Raw genomic sequence first — 17,877 nt, 5'->3', positions numbered from 1 at the left:
AGATATTTAGATTGGAGCTTAAATATTTTACTTGAAACTTAGATATTTAGATTGGAGCTTAAATATTTTACTTGAAACTTAGATATTTAGATTGGAGCTTAAATATTTTACTTGAAACTTAGATATTTAGATTGGAGCTTAAATATTTTACTTGAAACTTAGATATTTAGATTGGAGCTTAAATATTGTACTTGAAACTTAGATATTTAGATTGCAACTCAACTATTTAAGTTGACACTGGATATCAAGATAGGGGCTTAAATATTTATGTTGACCCTGCAAACTGAAATGTAATATTTAAGCTGTATATATGATATTTTAAGGAGAATTAAAAATATGAAAGTAGATCAAACATAATCTAATGTGGACCGGAGTTAGATAGAAGTTAAGGCTACAAAACGTAATGAAGATTATTCCGATATTTTAAGCTTTAGTTGTTTAAAAAATAAACTTCCAATAATCCATACAACACGTACCAGAGGGAAATACGCTAGTGTAGTTTTACAACTAGAACCTAACGTTATAAAAGTCAACTATTTTCACGGGCTATACGACTTCATACATGTGTCCTGGACAGTGGCGTAGCGACCCTTCCCGGCGCCCGGGGACAAACTTTCTATTTGCACCCCCACCCCTCAAACTTTCAATTTGCACCCCCTCAAACTTTCGATTTTCACCCCCTCGAACTTTTGATTTACACACCCCCCCCCCCACAAACTTTCAATTTGTTTTTCCAACCCATTTGGCGCCCCCCTAAAGTCGGCGCCCGGGGACTTATGTCCCCTACCAGCCCTCCCCCCCCCCCCTCGCTACGCCTCTAGTCCTGGGCGCTGAAGGGAAGAGATGATGATATTCAACACGTCTACACACCTTCAGACGTGTGGAGCGTATAACATCTGATAGAGGACCATTGTGTTTGTAGATCTCTCCAACTTCTGGCCATAAAAACCATCGTATGAACGTCCTGTATCGATCCAGTGCTCGCCTATTCATCTTGAGTCGCTCAGCTCACTGAACGATATGTTTACAGCTAGACTTGGCAAACTCACTGAACGATATGTTTACAGCTAGACTTGGCCAACTCACTGAACGATATGTTTACAGCTAGACTCGACCAACTCACTGAACGATATGTTCACAGCTAGACTTGGCCAACTCACTGAACGATAAGTTTAAAGCTAGACTTGGCCAACTCACTGAAATATAAGTTTACAGCGAGACTTGGCCAACTCACTGAACGATATGTTTACAGCTAGACTCGACCAACTCACTGAACAATATGTTTACAGCTAGAGTCGGCCAACTCACTGAACGATATGTTTACAGCTAGACTTGGCCAACTCACTGAACGAAATGTTTACAGCTAGACTTGGCCAACTCACTGAACGATATGTTTACAGCTAGACTTGGCCAACTCACTGAACGATATGTTTACAGCTAGAGTCGGCCAACTCACTGAACGATAAGTTTAAAGCTAGACTTGGCCAACTCACTGAACGATATGTTTACAGCTAGACTAGACCAACTCACTGAACGATATGTTTACAGCTAGACTCGACCAACTCACTGAACGATATGTTTACAGCTAGACTTGGCCAACTCACTGAACGAAATGTTTACAGCTAGACTAGACCAACTCACTGAACGATATGTTTACAGCTAGACTAGACCAACTCACTGAACGAAATGTTTACAGCTAGACTAGACCAACTCACTGAACGATATGTTTACAGCTAGACTTGGCCAACTCACTGAACGATACGTTTAGAGCTAGACCCACCTAGTAGTGTTAACCAACTTTATAGCCAGATTGTAGCTTGAACCAACTCAGTTGACCATGTCTAAAAATGGGTTTCTAATTATCCCCCTGAAAAATCTATTAAAAAGCCTATTAAATCTTGCCTAAAATAAGACAGCGCCGGAGCCCGAGTTTGTTGAATCAAGTTTGATATGAATAGACGCCGGTCACAACCATCGGGGTTTATTGGGTGTTAGGGGAGTTATAAACAATACCGAGGAGAATTACCTTTTGTCTTCCGTTGTTACAATCACATCGCCACACCCCCTCCCACACACCCCCTCCCACACACACCCTCCCACACACCCCAACACACACACACACACACATACATCCACTCCTCCTAAGACGAACATATTTTCCCATTAATGATTTTCTGTCACATCGTGTGTTTTTTTTAGATGTGTTAAAAACATATTCAACCACTATAACGCAGTAACAATTAGCTAGAACAAAAACATGTTCTTGTCGGCTAACTCGGTTTAGTTGGGAGCGGGGGGGGGGGGGAAGGGGGGGGAGGAGGGCAATGTTCTATTTTCTTAAAAAAGTTGTTAGACATTCACTTCATCACAAAGTGGACAAACAAAAAACAGGTACAGTTCTTTTTTTTTTTAAATAATTATTATAAAAACAAAATTATTTAAAAGCATTTTCAGTAAACCCTTAGATGTTTGATGGTGCGACAAAAAGGAAATGTTATTACGCAATATATTTTTTTGTTAACTATCACGTTATATACTTTTCTTAAAGCAATAGGTTCTGTGCTAACTATCTGTAAAAATAGTGAAACCTTTAATTTTTATGTAAAAGAAAATAAAACTCTTTTTATAAGCGACGTGGTTTGAAATGTAACACAAAGCCTTGTACCACAATGAAAGATCTATAGCGATAACAATGGGCTCTGAAGGTGACATTTAAATTTAAAAGTCTATAGGAAACAAAGCAGTGTTAACATTACATCGTGTAGTGAACAGCCACTGTTGTCATCTAATGTCCATGCTGACTAAGCTAATGGGCCTATAGAATACATCATGGGTGTAGCACTATGCCCAGCCGCCTCTACTTTCTCTAACGTGAGTTAGGTACCCATCAGAGCTGGGTGGACTCAGGGACATTCTACTCACTTGAACCCGATTCGAACTCGATACTTTTGTGTTAGCAGTCTAGCGCTCTACCCTTAGGCTACGCCGTCCCAAAACATAAAGGTGCCAATGTATAAATCTAATGTAAACTGTGGAAAAAACAAACGACAAAAACAACCGTATAACTACAAGGCTAGACATTCATCTCAACGTTGGACTAGATATTGGACTACATTAGGTAGACATTCATCTCAACGTTGGACTAGATATTGGACTACATTAGCTAGACATCCATCTCAACGTTAGACTAGAAATTGGACTACATTAGGTAGACATTCATCCAAACGTTAGACTAGAAATTGGACTACATTAGGTAGACATTCATCCAAACGTTAGACTAGAAATTGGACTACATTAGGTAGACATTCATCCAAACGTTAGACTAGAAATTGGACTACATTAGGTAGACATTCATCTAAATGTTAGACTAGAAATTGGACTACATTAGCGCGGGGCGTTAACCAGACGTCAACCTGACGGTTGGATGTCAAAACCAAAACACGACGGCCCCTCCAATTGAATAAACATTAGTTTAGCCGACCCAAGTGGTTTGGCCGCCGTGTGGTGTCGCCACATCGAAGTGGCTCGAATATCAAGAAGCTACTGGTTAAAGCTATCAATTTGTGAATAACTGACAGACTTCGCGGAGTTTGGGTTATAAAAATTAGTTATAACTTCGTTTATCTTGAACCTGCTCCACAAATAATGGCGAATGCGTCATCAAATTATATTTAAGTGATGAAGAAACTAATTAACCCCATCTAAATTTTAATCAAATGATCGTGGCCATTTAAGAAAATTCTAGACTCATAAAAACATGCTTAAAAACGACACGGATTTTAAAAAGCGACAAAATAAAATATTCAGCGACTTGTGTTTTAATAAACTTGAAAAAGACTGTCTAATGTATATGATATATATTTGTACGCTTTGCTATTCTAAATTTGCTATTTAAATATTCTCTCTACGGGGAATCAACATTAGAGCTAATTATTATTCTCTGTTCAACGTCCAACCGCTCTCTTAATTACCGCCCGTCTCTGTAATTAAAACACATGAACTCGTCCAAACCCTATTACAGACTTCTCGAGTTTTAGTACCAGCTTAATTAGTCCTTTAATGTGTTTTTCTTGGGCTATTTTAAATTACCAAAGAGCGTTAATGCCTTCCATTCCAGAGATATATTGATCTGTGTTAAATGAATGTAAGCCTGGCGAATTTTTTAAAACTAGCTTTCATGCTCGGGTGAGTACATTCGGTGCTTTTAGAGTGGGCGAAAAAAACATGTCCTGGCACATTTTGGTAATCTTTGAACATTGTTTTTAATCTTTAGTTTTTAAATGTAATTACAAAATTAGTGCATCACCAGAGAACATTAGATTTTAAAATACCACTTCGAAGTAAGGATATCCAAAACAGTCTCTGAACTCTGACCTCAGTAATAAGATATACATTCAGCTTGACGGTTATTTTATAGTTTTAAGCAATCTTGAACGAGGCTATTAGCTTGTGTTGTAATCCCAGTGTACAACGAAACGACCTGCCATAGCTTTACAGCAATCTTGAACGACTAGTGTTAGCTTCTATTCCAATCCTTACGCACAACGAAATGACTGATATAGTTTTACGGCAAAAGAGAAAGAGACGGGTTGTTATGTGTTTACACCACCAGCAAAACCTGTCGACAATGGCTTTTGTTGCACAGATTAAATCTTAAAAGCCGGAGTAAGGTTCAGATTAGGAGAATACCTGTGGCAGGTGGGAGAATACCTGTCGCAGGTGGGAGACTACCTGTGGCAGGTGGGAGACTACCTGTAACAGGTAGGAGACTACCTGTGGTAGGTGGGAGACTACCTGTGGCAGGTGGGAGACTGTGGTAGGTAGGAGACTACCTGTAACAGGTGGGAGACTACCTGTGGCAGGTGGGAGACTGTGGTAGGTAAGAGACTATCTGTGGCAGGTGGAAGACTACCTGTGGCAGGTGGGAGACTGTGGTAGGTAAGAGACTACCTGTGACAGTTGGGAGACTACCTATGGCAGGTGAGAGACTACCTGTGGCAGGAAAAATCCATGAAAATATAGAGAAACAGAGAAGTCAATATCAAAGCTGCATTACCAAGACTATTTACGAAACGGAATGTGACATTAACGGGTGACAAGTGACACTGAAAAAGCTACCCCCGGGGAGACGGACTTCAACAACTTTGGCCAGCCTTGAATCTGCCAGTGACACGTGACAATGACATGTTACATGACGAGAACAGCCCACAGAGAGAGACCAAAGCTACTTTTGCCAGCAGCATCAAACACCGTGTTTACGGTATTTCTACCTCGAGTGGTCTCAATACCTCTGGTCACGTGATGGGATCAGACGTCACATGACCAGCAACGTCCTTGAACTGAGAAACAAATGTTCCAGACAGCCGAGAAGAAAAATAAATTTGTCCAGATTTTATGTTTATTGCCTGTTTGTACTATTTGAGTAAAAAAAATATTTGGCCATATTAAGTGCTATTGGCCGTTAGTAATATTTGAAGTAACAAAATATTTGACCAGATTTCTGTTCTACAACATGTTGGTAATATTTGAACTAACAAAATATTTGTCCAGATTTCCTTGCTTTTTTTTTTCTATTGGTACTATGTAACAAAATATGTGGGCAGAGTTCTATTGCCTGTTGGTACTATCTGATTTGTCATTTTCTATCGATTTTTGTAGTTGTTTTTTTTTTCTTTACAGACATCATTCTGCCATTATTTGCCAGAGACAATGTAAAGGTTGAAGCAGCTTATTGGACGTTGAATGTGTAATGTCACCATCTCCACATTACCAATCGACAATGTGAGAAAAAAAATGCCCAATGTGGCAACACGGCGTGAACTAGATTTGATAACACTGCAACTAAACTGTGGTCGTCGAGAAGACAGGACAGTAAATATAAGGGAGATAACTTGTGTATAAAGTTCTTTTTAGAAACTAACGACCATGGGTGAAGTAGAGTTCACCTGTTTCTGTGACCTGGGCATATAAAACGATGCCCAGCCGCTAACAGATTTAGGGTGTGCATGCTGTAGTCTGAAGTCCGAACCTAGATCCGAACTCTACACCCTCAGACTGATAGCCAAACGCTCTAACTTTCGATCACGCCGTCTAACACAAAAGGTGTGAATTTTTATAATGATATTTGCTACTTCGAAGATGTTGTTTCAATATTGACTTTGCAGTTCCTAACTTCTCCTCTGTGTTTAGCTTTGAACTAACTTTTCCTTAATGTTGACTTGCAACGTCTAAACTTTTTTTAAATGTTGACTTGCAACGTCTAAATTTTCTCTAAATGTTGACTTGCAACTTTTAATTTTCTACACAATGTCGTCTTGCTATCCCTAAATATTCCTAACTGTTGACTAAAGCTATCGGGTCGGCTTGCTTTCTTCTCGTCTGCGCAATGTCTTAGCAAACGACTTACGGAAGACGTACAGCCCTGAACACACCGACATCATTCCCGCCTAAAAACCAACACGTAGACAATACTCATCTGCATGATGACGTCATCAACCAGCAGACGACCCAGATAAGGTCCAATCTCAACGCCTGGTAATACCAATGGTGAAAGCCGGATTGCAAAATGGCGATCTATGTGTCCAAATACCATTGGTGAAAGACGGATTGCAAAATGGCGCTCTATGTGTCCAAATACCATTGGTGAAAACCGGATTGTAAAATGGCGATCTGTGTGTCCAAATACCATTGGTGAAAGCCGGATTGCAAAATGGCGATCTCAACGGCTGGTAATACCATTGGTGAAAGCCGGATTGCAAAATGGCGATCTATGTGTCCAAATACCATTGGTGAAAGCCGGATTGCAAAATGGCGATCTATGTGTCCAAATACCATTGGTGAAAGACGGATTGCAAAATGGCGCTCTATGTGTCCAAATACCATTGGTGAAAACCGGATTGTAAAATGGCGATCTATGTGTCCAAATACCATTGGTGAAAGACGGATTGCAAAATGGCGATCTATGTGTCCAAATACCATTGGTGAAAACCGGATTGCAAAATGGCGATCTATGTGTCCAAACACCATCCAACTCGAGGGAGCGACATTGAATAATCGAATCCGTATTGTGGAACTCGGTTAGGGGTGGCATCGAATCCAAACACACTGGAACGGATGTTGGAAAACTGAGGTGGTATGAAGCTTCGATGAAGGAGGATCCTAAGAAATGTGGGTGGATCGTGGGGGGTTGTGAACACACAAAAAACGTAAAATTAATTGCCTTGATATTTTTAGTTTGATGAATAATTCTAAATACTTGATGTTTGTTGTCTATCTTAATGCTAAGAACATGTTATATTTTGCTGAGAGATTAAGGGAGAATTTAATGGTTTTAAAAATTTACGATAATTTATTCTTGTCGCTTCAAAAAAAAATAATTTCAGGATAAGAGAAGGATTTGAAGAAACGGTGGATAAAGATTTCAATTTAAGATTTTGTAAAGAACCTACATACAATGATATCTTTGCTGGCACACATATATTTTGGTTTGTTTCCTTCTCTTAAAGGTTGAACATAGTTCGTAGAGTTTCCTATTATTTCAAACATTAGATATATTTGGTTTGTTCCCTATTTTCTCAAGAATTAGATATTATTTAGTTTATTCCCTATTTTCTTAAGAATTAGATATATTTGGTTTGTTCCCTATTTTCTCAAGAATTAGATATTATTTAGTTTGTTCCCTATTTTCTCAAGAATTAGATATTATTTAGTTTATTCCCTATTTTCTTAAGAATTAGATATATTTGGTTTGTTCCCTATTTTCTCAAGAATTAGATATTATTTAGTTTGTTCCCTATTTTCTCAAGAATTAGATATTATTTAGTTTGTTCCCTATTTTCTCAAGAATTAGATATTTAGTTTGTTCCCTATTTTCTCAAGAATTAGATATTATTTAGTTTGTTCCCTATTTTCTCAAGAATTAGATATTATTTAGTTTGTTCCCTATTTTCTCAAGAATTAGATATTTAGTTTGTTCCCTATTTTCTCAAGAATTAGATATTATTTAGTTTGTTCCCTATTTTCTCAAGAATTAGATATTTAGTTTGTTCCTTATTTCATCAAGAATTAAATATGATTTAGTTTGTTCCCTAATTTTGTCAACAATTTAACATGTACTTGTTGTTCGACTAAAACAAAAATGTTATCTCCCAATATCAACACCTTATCAACTGTATGACTATCAACAACAACCAGTGCTAACATTATGAACAAATTAACCTACTTCAAATTAACCACACTGTGTTGAATCGATAGGTTAATCAATATATCGATCAATCGATTAGTTAAAATTTTGATCGGTAATTCAAATCGATAATTACTATGATATGACTTTATTAGACACACATCGATGTGTAGACATGATCTTCACTGATGCAAGTGTAAGGAATCCATTACAGGGCAGTTTGCCAGATAAACAGGACAGGATCCACTTACCGGTCAAGATTACGTCCATGAGACTAGGTCAACGCGATTGGTCTGGTCTCATTTGAATAGCAATTTCCTCGGGCCCTGGGCGATCGGTGGGCTCGGGATTTCTATAGCTCGGACATGGCATTGCCGTGGGACGTTATGACAGACATGCGCATAGCCGTGGGACGTTATGTCAGACATGCGCATAGCCGTGGGATGTTATATCAGACATGCGCATAGCCGTGGGACGATATGTCAGACATGCGCATAGCCGTGGTACGCTAAGTCAGACATGCGCATAGCCGTGGTACGCTAAGTCAGACATGCGCATAGCCGTGGTACGCTATGTCAGACATGCGCATAGCCGTGGGACGATAAGTCAGACATGCGCATAGCCGAGGTACGCTATGACTATGATAGACATGCGTATAGCCGTGGGACGCTATTTCAGACATGCGTATAGCCGTGGGGCGCTATGATAGACATGCGCATAGCCGTGGGGCGCTATGACTGACATGCGCACATAAACTGAATCAGCTATGACGTAGTAAAAAATATAACATTAATGCATTTCAACATCTGTTCACAAAATTTTATGTATTTTAACTAGACGCAGCCTACTACTATCACTCACACACACACTCACACACACACACATTTACACACAAACGTACTAAAACCTACCCTTTCTGCTAATGCTAACAATAAATGTTGCTCCCTTATACAATTAACAAACAAAATGATTATGATAATGCTTTCCTTGTAAGTGAAAGTAGTGATGTGCACTTCTATTGTTGTATGCCACATGATCAAATGTGATTTACAAAATGGTTTATTTTATTCACACCACGGCTTTCGCCATCAATCCGCTTTTACACTTTAAAAAAGTAAGTTAAGTTACCTTTTCAAACCTGACGGTCTATAGCAGGGGTCTCCAAACTACGGCCCGCGAGGTTCTCTCATCCGGCCCGCGGAAATCCTTTTTTGTCCACGGAAAAAAACGTATGTTGGTGATGGCTGAGGAACTTTGTCCAGAAAAATTAAAGACATGCCCGGAAGAAACTGGCCCCCGAACTGAAATTTGATAGTTAATGCGGCCCTCGGACTGAAAAGTTTGGAGACCCCTGGTCCTATAAGGCGAACTAGGCGTCGCCTAGGGCGCCATCCCTAGGTGGGCGCAAAAGGTTAATCGCTATTATCAAAAATTACCTAATAGTTAATAACTTTTATAAAGGAGTAGCGATCCATTTCAATTCTGCACCCTCACCCCAAAATGAGGTCTATATAGGCCCTTATTTATTCGCGATGGTTAAAATGCAACCCTACCTCCCTAATTTGGAAAGGTCGGGGCGCTTTTTACCAGTCACTTTGCATTTAAATTTGGTGTCATATAATTGATGTAATTTAAATTTCGAACATTTTAATAGGGCTTGTAAGCCTCGTTTTCTCTGACTTTGAATTAGAAATCTGTCCTGGTGTATAGAGTTTTGTAATGACGGGGTGTTAAAAGTATTGTGACTTGTTTGGTAAGTTTTGATGAATTATTCAGATTTGGGAGTAACGGCGGAAGGCTGTTGCTGAGAGGATTCGTAAAATATCTAAGTGTTAAAGTGTCTGGTTCTTTATTTGGCTGTTGTGTAGTTGTAGGTTTAGTGGAATATGATTGGTAGTAGAGAAATGAGAATGCAGGTGATGAAGTATCGTAGTTCGGGAGTTCGGGAGTATTGATTCTTGTGGTATTAAGGTATCGAATGATATTGACTGTTAAAGTGTAGTAGTAGGTCCAGTGAAATCGTTGTTGATTGGGAGTACCGTTTGTAGAGCTTGGTGAAGTTAAACGAGTTGGTGTCGTCGTTCTGGAGCATCGATTATGTTTGGGTATCGAAGTTTGATGTGTGTTGTGAATGTAGTAGGGTACGGGTTCCCAAACTGGGGGTCGCGAAGGACTTTCTGGGGGGGGGGGGTGTCGCCAACTGGTATACTAAACCTTAGTAATGAGAAACAAAACATAAATATTTTGAAGTATATCTGAAATTCGGCTTTACTAACATCACATAGAGAAGAAGCAATGCGTACTGTACAAAGTAGTTTTCAGTCAAGAGTTATGAAATCTTCAAAACTAAAACGTCATTGTATAATTTATGTTCTACTTTTTAGTGCATTATTACATAAAAGCTTGTTATTAAAACGTTTTTTTATGAATTTCTAATAGTAAAACAAGTGATTCATGTTAATAGTAGCATTGGTTTGATAACGATTTTTTTTTTCAAATTTTTCGTAATTAAGTAATTTACCGCTCTCCATGTCTTTAACAAACAAAAAAAAGAATTTATTTTTCGAAACAAGCCACTTCTTCAAGCAAGAAATAGGCTGGATTTTCCTTTCAGTTTTACATTTAGCTCGTTTAGTTTCTTTATGATATCCACCATGAAGTTGAATTTTACAATTCCGAATGGACAATTGAATAGGAAGTACAGTAAAATAGGGAGTAACTAAATAGTCTAATAGAATAGTGAGTGTTAATTGTTTGTGTTTATTATTATATCGTTCATTACCGAGTATTGCAGAACAATATTTTTATGAGTTTTAAAATAAAATAAAATAACTATTAATATTTGTGCATGGAGCTGAGGAGCCGCATCTTGACATCAAAGGAGCCACATGCGGCTCGCGGCCAGCAGGTTGCCGACCCTTGGTCTAAACCAGGGGTCGGCAACTTTTGACGTCCAGATGCGGCTCTCCAGTTCCTTGCACAAATATTAATAGTTATATAATTTCATTTTTACTGGACGGTGGGGTACGACTTTACTCTGCGTTCAGTTGGATGGAATATAAGCCTGGTAAGAACCAAAGGATAAAAGCGAACGAAGCAAGTTATTCAAACCGATATCCAAGCCAGTTAGTCGGCGTTTGCCGTGTTGAGACCTGCCTGGCTAATGGTAGACACCTCCTCAGCCAGTGATATCCGTAAAGAAAAAAATAAAATTAAAATTAACAGCTTCTAAAGTGGATTGAGATAGTCCTAGAATAATATTATTTGATTACTAATTTTACTATTCTGGCGAAACATGTCTATGTTTTTATATGAATAAATAATATTTCATATTTAAAGCTATTTATTTTAAATAACAAATCAACTTTATTTACCTAATCCTAATCAAATACCGAATATTTAGAACTAAAAATGTTGTGGCTCTTTAAAAACTGGGAAAGTTTGTAAATTGTAACTTTTGGCTCTTGACTAGCAAAAGGTTGCCTACCCCTGGTCTAAACAGTTAACGGTGTTTGATTATTTCAAAGATATCCCTTAATTCAAGGGATCCAAAATTTTTCATAATGTAGTAATTAGGAGGGTACAACTAAATGTGTGTCATTAAAATTGAATAGAACTATGATATAATAAAGCTACCATTTTTAGCTTTTCAAACAAAACCTACAGTTAAGTACTCAATAGGAAAACTATATTGTTTTAACAAGGTTATATAGTTAATATAAACGATTTGTTGTAATTATTACGTAATGAAATTTAGAATGTTTTATTTTGTTTTTAAACATGTTTATGTTACACTTGGTTAATTTAGCAATTCTTGTGAAAGTTATTTCCCTTGAATAAAATTTTGTTATTTGGATTTAATTTGGGAGGTAATTCGTTGCTTAACTTGACATTCATTTCCAGTTCCTAACCTTAGGTTGACCGCTTACATATAAATACAACTTTAAGTTATTATTTGTTATTGTAAAAATTATATAGAGCTTAAGTTCTAAACAAAATAGAATGGTTGGTTTTTTTAGCATTATCAAGTTGAAAAACATCAGTAGCCGTTGTAGATTGCAATACGTAAATGTTAGTAGACATACAGTCTTAGTCGTAAATTAAACATCTGATTATTTTCTTTTCATATTTTTCACCCTCTCCTAAAGGATTCATATATAACAATTTTAGGCTGGAATCTATAACATTTATAACCTTTTATTTTTCAAAACAAAAAAATTGTTACATAATCACCCAATATAGACATTTTAAAATTATAACTAAAAACAGTCAAGCTTAAAACAAGTAAGTTCCGTTTTGGAAATCACCTTGGGAGGACTGCAGTGAGTCCAACACTACAAGAACTTTTTTTTTCAGTGGGTTTTTTTCCAAACTGTTTTCCTCCAGGGAGGGGGGGGGGGGGAAGAACTTAAAATTTTCTAAGGGGGGGAGGGGGGGGGGGCTATGTCGTAAAGTACAAAGTAGACTCGTGGACTTAGCAACAATTTCAATAAAATATGATTACGCTTGTAAACTGGAATTGAAGGAATTGCTACAAACTTTTGAGATGAAGGAGGCAAGTAAAATTTGATTTTGATGTCTACTTATAACGTGTATGCAATTGATAATAAATTAATACGTCACTTTTCATGAATTGTTTTCTTATAGGATATGTTTTAGTAATTAATTTGTGTGAAAGGGGGCGTTTTATTAAGTTTTGCCTAGGGCGCTAAATAACCAGGCGCCGGCACTGTCTATATGGCAAGTGAAGTAGAGTTCACTTGTTTCTGTGACCTCGGCATATGAAGAGATAGTGTGGTCAGCACTATGCCCAGCCTTTACTTTCCCTAACGTGAGTTAGGTACCCAATCAGGCGCTGGGTGGAACCAGGGACGGTCTACTGACTTGAACCCGGATTCGAACTCTAGACTTACGGGTTAGCAGTCCAGCTTTTATTACTTTTATACTTAAAACCTCAACATAAACTCTCAAACTCTGTTGGGCCGTTTTACTTAAGATAACATTGTGCAACATGTGGCATCATATCTTAGCATAAGAAAAAAATATCTCTGTGATATTAGATAATGTTTAAGGATGTAAAGAAATACAATCTTAAATCTGCATAGGATATCGTCTTACATACATATTTATATGTGGTATTTCTGTCTGTATGAATAAACGTGTTTTGACGTACAAGAGATTTAGACAAAAATTTGCAAGTCTAAATCTTATCATTAGTGGGATAGGGTCCTAGCTATACATAGATACAAGGGGATTCCCGTTTTAGGTAGGATCAGATATATTGGTCAGTCTGCCAGCACCAATGGTCTTATAATTTTGTAAAGTTAGAGCATAGGGTCAGAGCATGATAAGAGGATTATAATTTGTGCAACGTTAGAATCTATGGGATTTCATGGCCTGTGTGTAGATATACAGCCCTAAAAATAGCTCACGGCAAATATAGATTGTATCAGTAGCATAAAGTGAGAGAGACTTTTGCTTAAAATAAAAATGGAACTGAGGTAAAAATTAAGCGCCCTTTTCTGTGCTCCGAAATGGATAGCTAAGTCACGAACAGCTATACATTTGGTGAACGTTTTGTCATATATCATGTAAAAGCATTACGAGGCAATATTTCCAAGACAGAATTTTTTTTTCTGTTAAAGAGTCGTCCCTTTCTCGCTTTCAAGATCTTTAATTCCTATCCCTTAAATCTAACCCTAACCTTAACTTCGATTGTATTATTTCAAAACCACCTACCCGTATCCCAGTTTTAATAGTGTATAATCAATAGCGATCAAAAGTATTTACATGCTTAGCAACAAGAAATTGATGAATAAGAATCTATAGCCACACGGTACCTAATATTTGTGTGAGTGTTTAACAGAGTACCGCTACCCCTTAGGTATAATTCAGTCTGTGTGCGTGAGTGTGTTTAATAGCACACAGCTACCCCTAATGTACTCACCAATCCCAGTGTATATTGTGTGAGTGTTTAACAGAGTGCCGCTACCCCTTAAGAATAATGCTAATGTGCGTGAGTTTGTTAAACAGAGTACCTCTACCACTTATGTACTCACCCGGCAATGTGTGTGAGTATGTTTAAAAGAACACCACCACCACGCATGTACTCACCTATGCCTGCCCCCACCACCACACGCCCAGCCAGGAGGGCGAACTTATCCTTGGCCACCGCCATCATGATCGAGCCCAGGGTGAACATGAGGGAGGCGCCCATGATGACAGGGCGCCGCCCCAGACGGTCGTTTAAAAATCCCCCGACCAAAGCGAAGATGGCAGCGGCTCCGATGGTGACACTGACGATTAACTCTTGCCAGACGGTCGAGAGACTATGGACAACAAGATTCCATGATAAGTTTTTCTTGTACATACTTTTAAAAATGTTAATACCAAACTCCGTCTTTACATTGAGGAGATTCATAATTAGAAGAAAAACCTACACGTCACAAAAATTCTATTAAATATTATAATCATAGAGACAGTTAAACTCTACTCCATCTGCACTATTGGCAACCATGTTCCATGAAGGAACTTAATCTGTTATTTAAGTATAAAGCAGTATGAAATTACTTTAAATCATCGTGTTAAAGTATTTCCATACCATATGAATGGCATCTAAGACACTTCTGATAAAAACTCTCCAACTATGTTAAAGTATTTTACTCCATATATATAGTATGTAAGACACTTCTTATAAAAACTCTCCACCAATGTTAAAGTATTTTATACCATATATATGGCATACAAGACACTTCTAACAGCAACTCTCAACTCACCTGAATGAATTCCTCAACAGAATCATAGCGCCGGAAATGACCCCCGTGTCGTACCCGAACAAAAACCCACCCAGGGCGGCGAAGAACGTCAGGATGTAAATAAATGCCGGCGTCTTGGCGTGGGGGAGGAGGTTGTCGATCTTCAGGTTCAGGTCCATCTTCTCATCGTCCGAATCCCCGGTCAGTTTGGCCGGCCTGGGGAGTCCGTTCTGTCCGTTCCTGCCCGGGGCCATCTTCCCCCGGTCCGTTGATTACCTGACGTGTGTGCTGGGTCGTCCCTGTGCCCACACTTGCATCCAATACGTCGTCTGCTAGATGACCTCGATTTCCTGGAGGAAATGAAATTCATTAAAGACGAGGAAGAGGCTGGTGTGGGTCTGAATTCTCTACAGAGAAAATGTCTGAACTTTTGTGGATTTCACGTACATTTGTATTACATGTGTTAGGTAATAATGATTTTTTTAAAATTACAAAATTTTAAAATATGTAAAAATAAAGTAATAATACAATTTTTAAAAAGTGTATAATAGTTGTTGTATCTATTCTTATCCTATACTACTGTTATATTTTATCACATCGATTAATTTTCAATTATTTTTTTTACAAATTTCTAAACATAATGTATTATTATTAAAAGGTCGTCATTTAAAATATTGTCAGCAAACAGGTCTGATTGGATTTACCACGCTCAAATAACAATTGTAAATGAGTTCCGACAACATAATAGGTGTTGTATCTAGTCTTATCCTCTAGACTACTATGTTATATTTTATCACATCAATTACTTTTCAATAATTGTTGTGTTTTTTTAATTTGTAAACATAATGTATTATAATTAAAAGCTTGTCATTAAAACTATTGTCTGTAAATAGGTCTTAATTCATTTGTCACGCTATAATAATAATTGTAAAAGGATTAATGCCAATTTAATAAAATACGTGGTCTAAAAGTTAGTTGTAAAAGAGTTAACAAATCATCAGCTTTACAATGAGAATTGTACTGTATAAAATAATTTTTGCAAAAAAAATGAAGATTATAGCAGCACTTAATTCGATTTTTATAACAAACTTTGATGCATTAAATATTTAATTTCGATGCAATTTAGATTTCATAATTTTGGAAAAAATTGTTAGTATTTTTATTTTCCTTTGTAAAACAAGTCTCACAAAACCAAACCATCAAAATTGTGAAAGAATTGGCAATAGGAACCATATTCGTGAGTGGTTTTCTGAAATACTTGAAAACAGCTTCAAAACTATGCATATTTTATTTAAAAGCCTTTGGCAAATTTTTGATTCATTTTAACAAATTATATTTAATTAGCTTTTTCGTTTTTTCGGCTAATTCGTTTCCTCCTTTTTCAAAAACTATATTTTTGCTGTAGCACCACAAAAAATATCTTTTAAAAAAAAAGGAAATTAGATGTAATTACTCTAATCGTGTACAATGACAATGATTAGCTCCCACGCCATTGCAAATAAGCTGACTGGGCTGGCATATTTGGTGGATGTGTTAAAATTTTTAATTAAGAATTAAGACCTTAAGAAGGCAGTTGAAGTGTGATTTAGGTATAGCTTATGAGCTGACATGTCTAAAAAATGCTGAGTGACACTTTAGTTGTGGGCGTGTGTGGTTGTCTTGGTAACTTTATACGTAAAGTTTCCTGATGGTCCATAGGGCAGATGAAGTAGAGTACATCTGTTTATTTGACCTCGACGCCGTGCCAAGAGAAATTTTTTTCAAGTTGTCTCCAAGTAAGTTGGTTAGTATAAGAGAAAAGCTCCTAAAAGGTGTATAGAAATCGAGTATATATATTTGACCACTATACCATGCCCAGGGGACTTAGCCGTTTCCAAATCATGTCAGTTTCCCTTGAGAGCTGGGTGGACTCATGGAATGTCATCGTGTCTCTATCACAGAAAGCGAACTCTAGCTCGCAATTTAATTAGCAATCGAACACTCTTCCACTCAACCAAGAGCCGCCTCTAACTGATTATCAGGTAGACCCGTCTTAACCTCCTAACTACTTCCAACTTTTTTTTAAAAAGTATATTATAACAGATCTTTTGCGATCATGTGGCTGTAATATGCAGCATAACTTTTAGTCTACCCAACTTCAGTTTCGTTACCTCAAAAACAAACATTTTCTTTCTATTTTTTCTTTACTATTGTTTGTGATCATCTAAAGCCTTTATTTTGAACTCAACACTAAAGTACAGAAATAAATTTAAAAAATAACAAGATAAGCCGATTGGATGTTGACCCTAAAATTCTTAAAATGGGGTCAATAAAATTTGGTTCAGATGTCGTCTGTAAGAGAGGATTACTGAAACGTTAGCCACTGATGAAAGCATTGTTCCATTCGGTCTAGCAGACGGCTAAGTCCATTATTTCGATTATTTTAGTTGGATTTTATTTCATTTGATTTTTGGGTTTAGAATATACGCAGTGTAATGTATTTGCTTTATTTGTCATGTTTACTAACTTATAAGATTAAATTTGTGTTACTTCTAAAAACTTTTGTTCCTTTACTTTTTGAAAGTCGGCTCCTTGTACAATAGACCTTGGTATCCGTACTAATAAATAGCGAGAGTAGGCGATAAGACATACATTATATATATATATATATATATATATATATATATATATATATATATATATATATATATATATATATATATATATATGTATACTACTGTAATACATCCCAAAATAGAAAAATTCTTTTCATCTACGTTCTTAAAATATTGTCAACATAATGCGCAAAATGACCCGTTGACTCCAAAACTTCAACCTACTTTTATTTCTGGATTTGGTCCCACACAAAAACATTCTGCAAGACAGCGGTACTTTGATGTTGGAGTTTTCTCCTTTAGATGGGTTGTTGTCCCCAGCGGAGTTAATTCTCCCCTAGATGGG

At 37.2% G+C, this 17,877-nt stretch overlaps 1 protein-coding gene across 1 annotated transcript in view; it reads right to left on the bottom strand.

The window, feature by feature from the left end:
- Positions 1 to 17,877, bottom strand: part of LOC131939380 (proton myo-inositol cotransporter-like) — a 91,750-nt gene that overhangs the window by 41,079 nt on the left and 32,794 nt on the right. The window contains exons 2-3 of the mRNA XM_059297666.1: positions 14,959 to 15,287; positions 14,297 to 14,511 (exon numbers count right to left, since the gene is read on the bottom strand). Of these exons, the coding sequence (XP_059153649.1) occupies positions 14,297 to 14,511; positions 14,959 to 15,191 (448 nt within the window). The 5' untranslated portion in view covers positions 15,192 to 15,287. The remainder of the gene's footprint in view (positions 1 to 14,296; positions 14,512 to 14,958; positions 15,288 to 17,877) is intronic.

The sequence above is a fragment of the Physella acuta genome, unplaced genomic scaffold (assembly GCF_028476545.2).
Source record: "Physella acuta isolate Inbredline_101_S28 unplaced genomic scaffold, ASM2847654v3 ptg000018l, whole genome shotgun sequence".
Taxonomy (NCBI): domain Eukaryota; kingdom Metazoa; phylum Mollusca; class Gastropoda; family Physidae; genus Physella; species Physella acuta.
This window is presented reverse-complemented; position numbering and strand designations above follow the sequence as displayed.